Source organism: Pseudopipra pipra, chromosome 23, assembly GCF_036250125.1.
Source record: "Pseudopipra pipra isolate bDixPip1 chromosome 23, bDixPip1.hap1, whole genome shotgun sequence".
In the NCBI taxonomy this organism is placed as follows: Eukaryota; Metazoa; Chordata; class Aves; order Passeriformes; family Pipridae; genus Pseudopipra; species Pseudopipra pipra.
Genome location: NC_087571.1, coordinates 7,000,769 through 7,014,844, shown reverse-complemented (window position 1 = coordinate 7,014,844; position 14,076 = coordinate 7,000,769). Strand labels below are relative to the sequence as shown.

At 49.8% G+C, this 14,076-nt stretch overlaps 1 protein-coding gene across 1 annotated transcript; it reads right to left on the bottom strand.

The window, feature by feature from the left end:
• Positions 1-39: 39 nt before the first annotated feature.
• On the bottom strand, positions 40-13,416 carry HYOU1 (hypoxia up-regulated 1). The gene is made up of 25 exons (XM_064634821.1): positions 13,398-13,416; positions 13,259-13,357; positions 13,026-13,119; positions 12,096-12,174; positions 11,700-11,854; positions 11,528-11,604; positions 10,447-10,628; positions 9,753-9,868; positions 8,818-9,001; positions 8,272-8,406; positions 7,293-7,375; positions 7,061-7,193; positions 6,548-6,735; positions 6,145-6,283; positions 5,972-6,032; positions 5,599-5,681; positions 5,271-5,459; positions 4,913-5,112; positions 4,663-4,750; positions 4,001-4,123; positions 3,586-3,719; positions 3,176-3,260; positions 2,480-2,732; positions 1,569-1,652; positions 40-1,059 (listed from the first exon to the last, which is right to left on the bottom strand). The coding sequence occupies exons 2-25, from the start codon at positions 13,323-13,325 to the stop codon at positions 1,001-1,003; spliced, it is 2,991 nt and encodes a 996-aa protein (XP_064490891.1). The 5' UTR covers positions 13,326-13,357; positions 13,398-13,416; the 3' UTR covers positions 40-1,000.
• Positions 13,417-14,076: the final 660 nt, after the last annotated feature.

The window sequence follows — 14,076 nt, the reverse complement described above, 5'->3', positions numbered from 1 at the left end:
GCAGCTCCCGGCACAGACGGCACCGCTCGGCAGAGCCTCTCAGGAACTGTGGTTTTTATTTTTGGTTGAAGAGGCCCAAACGGAGAACAACGTCAGATGCACATTCGCGGCCGTCGGACCCCATTCGTCTGTGTGGCAGCAGCAGCGACGGTCCGAGGGGGGGCAGGAGGCCACGGCCAGGACAGGGAGGGTCACGATGAAGCTGGTCTGAGTGCACAAGATGCCAAGGAAGGAGGGCAGTTGCCATTAGATTTTCCAGGTTTGGTTTCGCCTACCCTTTGGTCCGTATCGCCATCCCTGTGACTACAGGGTGTGCCAACACAGCCCTTCTTTCCCTCTCCTCAGCATTCAGTGTTGCCTTTTCTGAACTTCTTAAACTATAAACAGAATCTTTTTGTCAAGTCTCATGTCATGGTTTTTGGACTCTACTACAGAGCACGGACAGATGGTTTTAGCAAACAGCCTCTGGAAAACAGACACAGCCGTATCTCAAAGCACAGATCATCTGCCTCCCCAGTTCTGTTCAGCCTTCCTGTGAATCCAAACAATAATACACTTCCCACCAGCTGAAATCACATACTTGCTGTAAGTCAGAGCCTCATATGCAAAGACAAGGGCACCTCAGCTCTATATCCTCCTGCGATCATCTTCACCAGAGATGGGCAGAGTTTATGTTCCAAGTTACTTCCTAAAGCTTAAGTTGTTTCTGTACCGCTTTCTCCCCACAGAAAAGTCACTTTGGTGACTTCTGTACTGAAACAGAGATAATTCTTGGTGGGCACTCTGCCACACATAAGAAAAGAAAAATAAAAACCAATTCGCTAAGTTAGTAGCGGCAAAATCCCCAGAAAGAACAAAAAAATAAATTTACACCTCTATCCCATTGTGTTGTCAGACTCTTGTTGTGTTCCATTTACATCATGACTAACCAGGTCCATGAGAAAAACAAGAAAGTAACAATGAAATAAATAGATGCTGACATTCGTGAGATTTCAGGGTGTTACAACTCATCATTTTTCCTGCTTTCTCCTCCAGCTTGTGTCTTCTCATTTTTGGACCCTGTGTAAGGAAGCAAACTCAGTTACACACTGCAGTGGTTTTCACAGCATGCAAAGCAGTGCCAAGAGTCCCTGACATTCACAAAGTTTTCCACCAAACTCTCAGTCCATGGTACAGAGGTCGGGGATGCTTTGGGGACTGACACTCGTGAACTGCACCTCTTAACAGGCTGCCCTGGCGACGGGAGTGGCAGAATCAGGCCGTGCCCGCATGGCAGCTCTGGAGCAGAGCCAGTCCTACAGCCACAGGACTGGCTGCAAACTGCAGGGGCAGGGGCACAGAGCAGCTGCTGAGGCAGCTGTGCATTACAACTTCATTCTGAACAATAAAAATGCAGGAAGGGCAAGGAACCAGAATCTGTCTTCCTGTTTGCAGAATTAACAATGTATCTGCAGTCAGGGGTTCTACTCTTGTACTACCTCCTGCAGCTAAAAATTTGCACAGCAGCCCACAGACAGCTTGCACTTGCAGCTCCCAAGTTACAGATTGTTAGTCAAACATTTACCCACCAGAGTCTGATCCAGGCTCAGCATCTATTGCTGCTTTCTCGGCTGTAGGAGGTTCCTTGGCTGGACCAATATCCTCCAGTTTGTCTACATTTAAAGTGGAAAGAAATAAAAGTCAAGGGAGAAAACACAGGAGACAAGGTGCATGGAGATTAGGTGAGTAGAAGCAAGGTTAAATCAGCCATCTGTGGTACCTCAGCAGGACTGTAATAGTTCACTCTCACAGCAGATTGCTCTATAACACTCAGAGAAGCATCATAAAACTGCTCCTTATTCCCCACTGCCTCTGAGTGCCAGGCACTCCTTGGAAGCTCTGAAGACTGACTGGTTGTACAGGCAAGTGACCTTTGGAACTGTGACTATAAGCAGGATCCCTCGCTCAGGTCAGAGGAACCAGCAGGAACTCTGCTGTAAAGAGCACTCCAGATTTAAAAGGACCAGGGGACTCAGGACCTTAGGATTTTAGAAAGTTCAGAAAACTGCAAGTCCCAGTGTCTCAAGATATTTTTTTTCTGGGGTTTATCTAGGTCACAAATCTTTCTCATCAACAGCTCATTCTATTCCTTGATCTAGGACCAGACCTTGAGTACTTCCCTCTGCAGACCAGAGTGCAGTCAATGGCTTATCTTTCCTAGAAGGCAACCAGCAAGTGAGACAGATACTGACTAACCATCGTGGGAATATATATACAGTTTCCTCACAAAAATCCTCAAATGGTGGGAGGAAAAGGATGCTGCCATATGTAGATTTTCCCAACTGTCTTTGAAAATTAAGAAGAAGGTAATTAAATTCCACAGTTAACTATTGTCCTCCCTTCTTTAGCTCCTTTTCACTCAAGGCAGAGAGACACAAGTGTGTTACAAGTGGTAATTATATACTAAAAGTTATATACACACTCCCCACCTGCTCCTTACCTTCTTGTTTCCCCTCCGTGGGAGGGATAGTGTTCTCAGTCTCAGGGGCTGCTGTAGCATTCTTGGCTGAGTCGGTTTTTGTGGCGTTTTTCTCCCTTTTGGGTTTGGGTTTTGCAAACTTGGCCTTATTCAGGAGATACTGCACTTCCCTGTCAAGGGCTGCTATCTTGAGCTCTATATCTTTGGACAGCAGCACAGGTTTCTCAGTAGGAGAGAGCTTGTTCTGTTCAGCCAGTGTCTCATTTTTCCAGATCTGTGGGACGTGAGGGAAGAGGTGCTTTTGGAATGCATCTGGGTTACAGGAACTGCTGTATATCACAGTATCTCAAAGTCACTGTCTCTAGTGTTTCTGTCTTACTCAGGACAGCTCTGCTCCCTGCTACACAGCCTCTTACTCAGACACAGGACAAAGAGAAACAAAACCCAGCTGCTGCCTTTAAAAACCACAGTCAGATCACTGGGCTCTACCACCACCCCAGAGACAACTCCAAATGCAACACAGGAACCACTATACCCTCCAGACATGCTGGTGTCAGGCTGGGCATTAGGAAACACTCAAACACACAAAAGGTTTGCTGGTGGCACAAAAACAAAATATGCACATTCTACTCCGTGACCTTCAGTGAAAGGACAGGGAGGAAACACAACCCAAGCTGCCACCCCACCCTCCCCCAGCAACACTCCATCATTTAGTACCGTTGTTTCATTGATGGCTTTTTCCAGTGTACTCAGTTCCACTTCTGTGAATATCTGGTCAGCCTCTGGAATCATTCGGGCTCCCCTGTAGACAAGAAGAAAGCTTATTTTTGTTAAGCCAAGCAGACTGCACTTTGGCAACTCTGTGGTTACAGCTCAAGTAATACAACAGCATAATAACCACCATGGGGTGCAAGCAGCACTGGAACCTTCCTGCCCCCCCAGTTTGGACAGAGCTCAAGTGTGCCTGTTCAAGGGTCCTACAGACTTGGGCATAGGGAGCAGAGCTCTGCTCATCTTTTCTCAGCAAGTGCCAGTGACCTTCAGACCACATTCACTCTGGTCTCGTTCTGCTGGCAGCTCTTACATGACCAGCTGCATGACATTCCCTCCCAACAGCCTGCTCTTACTTGAGGAAGATGGTGGAGTGGTTGAGCAGACTTTCTAGGGCAGCCAGGCGTTCTGGCCACTTTCTCCTTTCCTCGACACGGAAGAAAAGGTTCCTACAAAGCTTTTTCAGCTCCAAAAGCTTGTCTTTCAGCTCCTGCAAATGGGGGAGAGGAGAAAGGAGACACTTAGTTTGACCATTGTCTAACATTGATGACTACAGAAGTTAAAACTGCATTTATTGTTTGCTCTGTCAAATACACCATTTCAGTGCAGTAAAAAGAGCCACACAACAAAGCTTTAAGTGGAATCAACTTCGTATTTTGTTCTGTGCATAATGCAAGACACTCTCAAGAACGAGATTACAAAGGCTCTGACAGCCTGTGTGATCATTTCCATGTCAGTGAGAGCAGACTGGTATCCTGACTAGTATCCTACCTTTGTTGCAGCTGCATAGCCCTCCTCCTCCATCCAACTGGAAGCCTCATTAAGCTTTTTGGAAATTTCTTCTCTCTGCTCCTCTGTTGAGACAAACTGATATTCCTCTTGGTAAAGCTTATCCTGAAAAGACCAGAGCAAACACTCCTGTCAAACACCACTGAGCCTGGAAGCATAAAACAAACAGAGCACTCGCAACTGGGCTGGGGTGCTGCCTGCACCCTCCCACAGCATGATGAGAATACACTAGGTGTAGACACATGCACAGCCCAGGTAAATGATGGTGATGCTGCAACAGCCATAATTTCACATGCACTTAACACTAGTTGCTTCTTTTGCACAACAGTTCCTGAGAAGCTGTAGCTTCTTTAAAGCCTGGGGGCAATTGTTCTAAAGCACACAGGTAAGTGCATATAAGGGATACTGGAAACCCAAAGTACAATGTGTTACACACACTGAAGGGAAGGTTCATTTTGTATTGAGGAAACATGGGCCTGAGAAGCCTAACAGCATCAAAAACTGACTGAAAGATGAAAGCTAGTCTCTTCAAATCAGCTTTCCCCAGCTCAAATAACATTCCTGCACTCAGAGGAGCCACACACTGTGCAAGACACTTCTACTTGCTCTCCTGGAATTCTCATTTCTTTATATCTCTCTCTTACCTGGGTCTCAAAGATGAATGACTCCAAGCTGTTGGCCGATTTTTCCCTTTCCTGTTTCTCTAGATCTCTGATCGTCAAGTCTTGGAGTCTAACAGGCAAAGAAAAGAGAAATCAAAGGCAGGAAGTGCCTTTGCATGAGCAGCACATCACACACCAGCTCCTGAGCAGTGCTATACGAGCCATCACCATTCCAAAGCAATCCACTTCCTTCATCTAGAGCTCTAACCTGGCAGAGCCATTTCAAACCTACTTTTTCATTGAGCTCTTCAGTTCATCTTCGACGAGGTCAGGCACATCGTTTATGTCCACCTCCATGGTGACCTCATGGACAAGCTTCTGCTTCTTGGGTGCTTTGATCTTCTTCTCTTCCTCTGTTTTGGCAGCTGTGCTGTCACCAGAACTTTTGGACAGTTCTTCCTCTTTTGCAGTTTCTCTATTTTCTTTAGGATCCTGTAACACAAAGTATGTTCTCAGGCAAGGAAGAGATTTTCAGACTCTGCCAATTTTTTTCCAAGGCAGGGCACTTATAGAGAAGGGAGAATTTCACTGAGGAAATGCCATTTCTCAGGTATGAAAAGTAGTCTAAATTCCTTCAATCTGATGCTTACCTGAGACTCTAATTTCTCGCCTTCTTCCTTTTTCTGTGACTCTGCTTTTGGAGAGGCAGTTTCTGCCTGGCCTGGAGACTGCTGTTTCTCTTCTCCCTGATCTTCACCAGCATCTTCAGAACTGCTTTTCTGGTCTTGTTTCTCACCCTGCTCTTCTTTACCTGTGTCTGCTAGGCTCTCTTCCTCTTCCTGGTCATCATAGGCAAGTAAAAGGGAAAGCAAACCAGTGTTTTAAATGTAGAAATTCCATGCAAATGTTTCACCGAAGAGGTAATTCTACAACAAGACTCAAGGACTCCCTCCTGCTGGCAATCCCTCTGGGGCTCACCTGAACAGCGTCTGTCAGGTTCTCTCCGGTCTCTGGTGTAGGGCTGCCACCCCCAAACAGGCTTGAGATGGTGTTTCCAAGTTCTGTCGATGGGAGACAAAAAACCCAGAATGTTACATATCCAAAGGAGGAAGAAAGTCATCTTCAGCTTTCAGTCCTTCCCCTCACAACCACAACGATTGCCAAGGAGCTCCCTTGGCAGCACAGGTGAACTCCACACACTCCAGACTCATCCTTCTCCGACCTCCCTCCATTGTCCTTGCATGCACAGACTGTGTAACCTCCCACATCCAAAGAAATGCAATGCTTGTAGTTATCTCAGCCACTACAGGTAACAAAACAGTCAGTGTGAATACCAAAGTTCAGCATTTACTTGTCAGTGTTGACTCCTCCTCCAGCTTGTCTTCCACCAAGGTCTCAAACACAGATTCCACCTTGAAAATAGGGAGCTCAGGATTAGTTTTAATCAGGGACCATCCATACCAGAGAGAGGGACAGAACTGGAAAATACATCAGCTGACAATCATCCCAACAGGTAGTGCTTACCCGGTCAAGACTCAGTACTCCACTCTCATCCATGTTGAAGTGAGCTTTGATGCCTTTGGATTCATAATCTGAGTGCTTCTTGAAACTCTCCCCAACTCCCTTTAGCCTCACAGTGGTGAGATTGAGAGAACCAAAAACTCTGATGACACAGAGACAAAAGCAGAAAGAGAACTCAGGATAACAGTGCTTCAGAACAGCTAACCCCTGCTCATGGTCACGCTGGCAGTGATGGGCAGCTGCACAAAGCAGGGACTGGCAGGGGTTCAGTTTGCTAAAGCACACGCAGCTCGGAGTATGGATGTGCCAGTGCCAGTCAGACACACAGGCTGTCCGCCAATACATTTCCAGCCAGGCATGTTGCACTGCCACGGAGCTGCCAGCTCAGGTGCTGGGCTCAACTCACCTCAGGTCATCCTGGCTCAGGAATGTCAGATCCCCATAGTTGACATAAAACTCAAAGTCATCTGTGTAGCGGTTGAAAGTGATCACTTTGCGCTGGGGATAGGGCGCCATGCGCTGGAACAAAATCCGCTTGTTATGCTTTAAACTCCTCGATTTATCATCCTCCTCAACTTCACGAGTAAACTCCACCTGCACAACAAACAGAAAATGACACTCAGCAAATGTCAGCTTCTTCTGTGGCATCTACATCAGCAGCATCTGGCTTCTCTGCTTCATGAAAAAGCTGGGGGACAGGAAAATATTCCTCAACCGATGTTTACATATGTCTGGCTCCTTGGATATTGCACTTCTACAGTACAGAAGGCTTTCCTCCGCTTTCTTTATTAGATTGGCAGAAAGACCTTCTAGAGTTTCTTTACTCAAAGGAAACCAACAGGTTCAAACCTGGACCATTTCTCCCAGCACAGCCCCATTTGCCCAAACCCTGCACAAGATAAGGAAAGCCAAGGGTTACCTGGATAGGAAATACAGCGGCATCCCGAACAACGAAGGGCTTCACCTTAAAGGCTTTGCTCAGAGCAGCTGCCTGGTAGACTGCACCCATAGCAGCAGCCTCATCAGCATTGATATTCTTGCCCAGCTCTTCTCTACGAAGGGAAAAGCAACAGACATGAGGTTTGCAGTCTCTGCCACAAACAGCAGCTTGCCAATGGGAGACAGACTAGAAGGGGGCCTCACATACTCACTTGCCCACAGCTTTCAGCAAAACCTCCTGCACTTTGGGGACCCGTGTGGCACCGCCAACTAGAATCACCTGGTCAATTCCATCCTAGGGATTGGAAACAGTCACCTTGTCTTGAGAAAGCAATTTTGGAAAGCTAAGTTCAGGGCTTCCTTACACTCCTTCCCCAGTCACCACGTGCTGATGGGGTGCTCTTAGAGCACCCTGCTGTCCCCGTGCAGGCCAGTGCCTGACAGAACTCAGACAGAATGACACGAGCCGTGCCAACATGAGGCACCTGGAGTCAGGTCTGTCAAAGAGTGACAATGAGATCATGGTTTCAAGCCACCTGAAACATGTGGCTTGACTCAAAATTAAACAGACTATAGTTTAATGCCAAAGGAGATAGTGACCCAGGAAGCCAGTTGGACCAGAACAGACAGAAACCTGGACTCTAAGAGGTGACTCAGTGTCTTGCATTGAAGACCAGAGCCCAAAGTTGCTCAACAGCATCCTGGCACCCTGGAAAGTGAGCATTGAACACTGCAGTGACTCTCTAAAAAACTGCCTCGGGTTCGGTCCAACTGCAGCCCAAAATGGGGCTCCCTTCAGGGAGCACACAAAGCAGAAGCACAAACACCAATAATTCTGTTTCCAGGCTCTTTCAGTTAAAACTTCAGGAGGGAGACCAGAACCAGCATCCAAGACAAAGAGGAAAGATCAGTATTTCAAACCTCCAACCAAGAGTAAAGTGTTTTAACAGAAAGAAACCCCTCCTCCAAGTCCTTCATTTCTGGTGGACTGCGCGGGGAGCCACGACACACTCCTGCTTGACACTGCAGCAGGTAAATACTGTACTCTGCAGCACCAACACCACTATCACAACAGCAGGCATCTACCTCCCAGCAGTGCTGATGACACAACCACAGGTGCCTCGATCATGATGTGACAGCAGCTCCACAGACAGAAACTTCAGGCTCGTTAATGCATTCTTGTAAACGTACCATGTTCATCTCTGCACTGCTCAGAGCCTGTTGCACAGGTCCTGGGACGCGCTTGAACAAGTCAGAGCACAAATCCTCAAATTCTTGCCTTGAGACCTTGGCTTTGAAGTCGATGTCATCCAGTAGTCCCTCAATCTGTCCAGAAAAAAACCCAGCCGGAATGAAATTATTTGTGGAGCATTCTCTGAGCAAAATCTTTGCATGACTTGCCCAGTATGCAAAAAGTTCTGGTTTTCTTAACACACCATGGACCTGATCGTGCTCATGTGACCCTCCGCCATTGCTAAAGTGATAAGAGGATGGAACATGGGTGTAACAGACAGCTTCTCTCAGTGAAAGTTTATTTAACAAACTTGATACGAATAACTCTCCTTCAATCCACTCAATCACTGGTGCTACCAAGTGGGCACAAACCGAGAGGGACCACAGGAAAGATGCTCCTCGGCAGCCCAGCACTGCAGAGGTACAGTGTTCCCTCACACCAGTCCTCCACTCACCCCACCCTTAGCCCCAAAAAAAGCAGGAGCCCCAAGCAGCAGGTCAGACCTGTGCCATGTGGTCAGCGTTGGCACTGAGCACAGTTTTCAGGCGGTTGGCCTCCTTCAGCAGCTTGGCCATGGCCCGGGGATTCCTCCGGACATCTTTTGAAGGGTGCTGCTCATTAAAGAGCTTTGCCAAGTAGTCCCGGAGACGAAGCTCCATCTCTAAACCTCCAAGAGTACGGTCAAACCTGAGCAAAAGAATGAAAGGAGATGAAACAACTGAAACCGAACGGAAATACAAACAAACTTCATGTGTTATTTTGCAAATATGCAGAGCAGCAAGTGGTCAAAAGTAGCTGCAGTATTATCAGCTGTGACTGACTGTGAAAGTACAATGGTTGCCCCAAAAACAACACATTATAAGGAAAGAAAAAAAAAAAAGACTCACTGTCACAACAGCCTTTGAGCAGGAAATTTCATTATATTTGTGGTAAAAGCCCTGTTGCCAAGCACATAAAACAGCTAAGAAGCCAAAGGACAACTGTCTCAGGTATTTTCTTGGAAAAGCAATATAAATGCTTTGGACTTAAAATTGCTGGGCTGGCTATGCACAGCACCCCCCTCTTTGCTTGGCAATATGTTCATTCCTCTCTATAAGGATATTCCTCTTTTTCAAACTGACACACTCTAATTCTATAGGATCACATGAAATGGAACAGGCTTACATGGTTTGAGGCTATCAAAAAGCAAGCCTGAAGCAAACTAAGTACACTAGTTCCCTTCTGGGCTCATGGAAGTTCTCAGTTACCTTCTCCACAAGTTAGCAACACTAGAGTTATTCCCAACTGGAGCTTTCTCACTCCAAATGTTTTCTACCCAACCACCCAAATTTCTGTGCTGAAACCTCACTGCAAAATTCTACATGTAGAAAAGACTGTGAAACAAATGGTTTCTTTCCTGAATCCTGTGGGGTTTGTGCAACTCATGCAGAATTCTTACCCAATGCCCTGGATCTGCAATTGAGGTTGAGTTCCTGAATCCTTAGTTTTCACTGTCTGATATGTAACAATGGTACAAATGGTGCTTCCTGCTCCCATGTCGTAAAACATGATATTCTGAAAAGAAAAGCTGGGACAGTGAAGCAGAAACACCTGGATATCCACGTGAATAAGGAAAGAACCCATGGATTTCAGCACGATACAGGCCATGACTATCCACTCCCTGGACCAGCTTTATCCCGTAAGGGCAAGACAGACCAAACACAGGAGATGTTCAGGGTCACACTTGACAGAAAAGAACAAGAAAACTTTTCACATCTATTTCATAGCTCAAAAACCAAAGCTTTGCCCTTTAAAAGTTTCTCCAACCTCAGGAAAATCAAGTACTTCCAAGTCAGTGTTCCAATATATCAAGTAATTGTTACTGTTATTTCCCCCAGTTCATGGGCAAGGAACAAACACAGGTTTTACAAAACGGGAACTCCCAGCACCTGCCCTCACTCCAGAAGCTCTTAGGCTTCACCACACATGCACACCAGGTTTAACCTCTTTGTCTTGTTGATGAACATGTGAAAACAGAGGAGACTGGTTGACCAGCAGAGTCTGCCTTAAGTTCTTTGGATTTTTTCTGCAGCACTTTCTCCCCTGCGTGCAGGCACTCGGCAGGGCTCTCCGCATCTCCCAGCAGCACCTACCTGTGCAGTGGCATTGATGTCTTTCCTCCTAAAGACCCCATAGTTGAGTGCTACAGCAGTGTTGTCGTTGATGAGCTGCAGCACCTTGAGGTCGGCCATGCGGGCGGCGTGCAGAACCGCCCTCCTCTCCGCCTGGTTGAAGTAGGCAGGAACTGTGATCACCACGTCCTTGATGGGCTGCTCTGAAAAAGTTGCACAGAACATGTTTACTGATCAGTCAGCCACATGCAAAGACTTGTGACAGGGTGACAGCAGCAAAGCCAGAGGACCCACGATAAAGATTTGTACAGGATGCAATCCTACAGCAGCAGGAGGATGCCTAGGGATGAATCTCTGTGTCCTGCTGAAACCAAGCAGACCTGGCAGATTCTCGCAAAGCCACGTGTCTATTGACCTCTCTTTCACAGGTCAGGATACTCTCAAATGCTCTGGGCTGCCTTTGATTTCAACAACTATTATCTTCATGGAGCCTTACATTACCTCTGGATCATGGTCACTCTACAGTAAAAAGTCCTTGGACTGGCTGTAGTGTCACTGACCACATGACACAGCCTCCTAATAATTTACCCAGTTTTCATTACTGTGGTATTTCATTAGCAACACAGCATGAAATATGCACTACAGCCTCTTCTCTGTTAGCAAGTTTCACAGCAAAGAGCCTTTTTTGCTCTTTTTGCTCCAGTAGCAAAGTCTCCATCCAGAGCAGGCACAGCACAGCCTTCACAGGGCTACTTCCACCCTCCCCTACAGCTACCTTCCCATGTGCCTCTGCTCTGATCACACTCTGAGAGAGGAAACACTTCACTTTTCTCCAGAGACTGCCTGTAAGGCTCCTTCACGAGGCTGGGTGGGAACTGGGGTGCCTGCCCACAGAAACAGGAATAAGTTCCCAAACTTGCATTATATTAGAAACAAATGACAACTAGATAGTCTTGCTTACAGCCCACAGCTGGAGAGACCCAACATTCTGTTTCTAAAAACCCCTGAGTTTCCAAACACCTTTGGTGTCTACTTGAATCCTATAATGCATAAACACACACACACACACAGAGACTGCAAGAAACAGCTAAATCCTTCCAACCTGCAAATTCCTCAGCCAGACCACGTGAATAGTTCAGGACCATCCCCAGCATCTCCTCGGGAGAATACTGTATTGTTCTACAACAGGAAAGAAAATTATGGCATCAACAGTGAGCTGCAGAAGCCTGGCAGCAAAAGTCCTTCCTGCAAAGAACCCAAAAGCAGCCACTTACGGGGACAGCTTGAAGATAACGGTCTGCCTTGTCTCATCCTTCACCAGCTCATGCTCCGGGAAGCGGGACTGGTACAGCGCCACGTGGGGGTTATCCATCCGCTTCCCCAGCAGATCCTGGAAGTACCGGAATGCCACCTTGGGCGTCCTTATGGACTGCAGAAAAAAAAAAAGCACATCACCCACCTGCATTCCTTTGGCTACACCAGTCTCAAACCAACCCCTCCCAGGCTGTGTGGGTAACAACTCTTGCTATGGGAGTAGGAGCACACAGCCAGTACACAGAGCAAGTAACACATCAAGGAGATGAGCAGCACAGAACAGCAAAATAAAATTCCCTGGCTCAGACATTCATCACAACCTTGAATACCAGTGTTCTGTGGACAGGAACTCTTACCATCCCCAGAGCACTATCACCGAAGAGACGCTCGTTCTCCTTCAAAGAAACAGCCACGGGTGTTTTCCTTCGTGACTCCCTGTGGAGAGAGAGAGGAATAAACCAGTTGAAACAGGTGAACATTCCACACAAAGTCTCTAGTGAAGAAGGATGTTGTTTCCATTCCAGAAAGACTAAGGGAAGGTGCTCAGATATCTGCTGGGGAGAGGAGGACCAGTCTCTGCTCAGCTGAGGAACTGGCAGAGAAGTCCCCCTGCCACCTTCAGTGCTTTGCTTACACTCGTTTTGTTTTCGTTTTCCTCCACCCGCAAGCAAGGCAAGACAGTTCCCTCATTCTAGCTATGACTGCCAAATGTCAGGGAGCTGGGTGAGAAATTTATTTGTTATCTCTAGTCTCCCAGAAAATGAGGATGTTCCTGATCATGCGTCCTCTTCCAACCACAGGTTCTTCACTCAAGGTCTTGGGGATGAGCTGCAGGAGCAGCTGAGTGCAGGGAAAGCTTCACCTGCTTCTTAGCAAGCGTGGGCTCTGAACACCTGCAGCAAAACAAACCTGGCTCTGGGCTGCCTTGTGGGGAACTGAGAATCAAGGAACAAGTAAGAACGTGACCTGTGCCCTTTCGGGTTCACACCACAACGTGTCCGTAACCACATGGGCTTTCGGCACTCGCTGGAAAGGTGCCCAAAGCACCTCCAAGCCCCCCAGGGTGCCCTGGACGATGCCCCACAGCTGCTCACCGGGGGCAGGAGCGAGTCACAACCATGGGTGGAGGATGGGAGCGTCCCTCCGGCAGCAGAGGAACAGGGATGGATGGCTGAGCTCCAGCCATCCTCGCCCCCGGGATCCAGCCCCGGTAGGACAGACTGGAGCCCCCCCGCCCCCCGTACGGCTCCCGCGGCGGAGCTAGGGACGCTGGAACAGCCGCTCACTTGTTCAGCACGATCTCCATGGGCACCCCGGGCTTCACGATGGCGATCTTCATCGACTCGCTGCCCACGTCCACCGACATCACGGCCACCGGCTCTGCAGACAAGCCCTCTGTGAGACCCTGCTCCCGGTGCCGGCGGCCGGCAAGGGGTGAGCCCGGTCAGGGCGCTGGGGCGGCACCGAAGCACCGGCCGCTGCTCTCCCGCCGCCTCCCCCCGCGCTGCCCCGAACGTACCTGCGGCGGGCAGGAGGCACAGGAGGAGCAGCAGCCAGGGCAGCGCCCGGCCGGGCATCCGCGCCATGCTCGGCACCGCTCGGCTGGGCTGCACTAGGCCTGGCTCGGTTGGGCCCGGCTGGGCTGGGCTGGGCTGGACTCGGCCTGGCTCGGTTGGGCCCGGCTGGGCTGGACTCGGCCTGGCTCGGTTGGGCCCGGCTGGGCTGGGCTGGGCTGGACTCGGCCTGGCTCGGCTGGGCCCGGCTGGGCTGGACTCGGCCTGGCTCGGTTGGGCCCGGCTGGGCTGGACTCGGCCTGGCTCGGTTGGGCCCGGCTCGGCTGGGTGGGCTGCACTGGGCCCGGCTCGGTTGGGCCCGGCCCGGCGCGCGGAGCCGCCCCCGCCGCGCCGGCCCCGCCGCCTCGCGCCGCCCCCGCCTGCACGCGGCGCGCGCTGATTGGCGCGTTCGGCGGCGCCGGCCCCGCGCACCAATCCCGCGGCGCGCGCGCGCCCATTGGGCCACGTCGGGGGAAGCCGGAAGTGGTCACGGACGGGGGCCGCGCGCCCATTGGGCCCCGTTGTGTGCCGCGCGGAAACAGCGCCACGTGCGAGCGGCCCGCGCCGTGCGCGCCCCCTGGCGGCCGAGCCCCCAGACCACGCCCCGCCCCCTGCGCCGCTCCCGCTTCGGCTCGGCTCGGTCGGAGCTCGGCTGGGCTCGGCCCCGCGGCAACCCGGCCCGTCCTGTGCTCCCAGCCGGTTCCCGAGTTCCCGCCGGTGCCTCCCGCACCTTCCTGCGGCCCCCACCGTCTCCGACGTCCGATCCCGTGCCCCTCAGCTCACC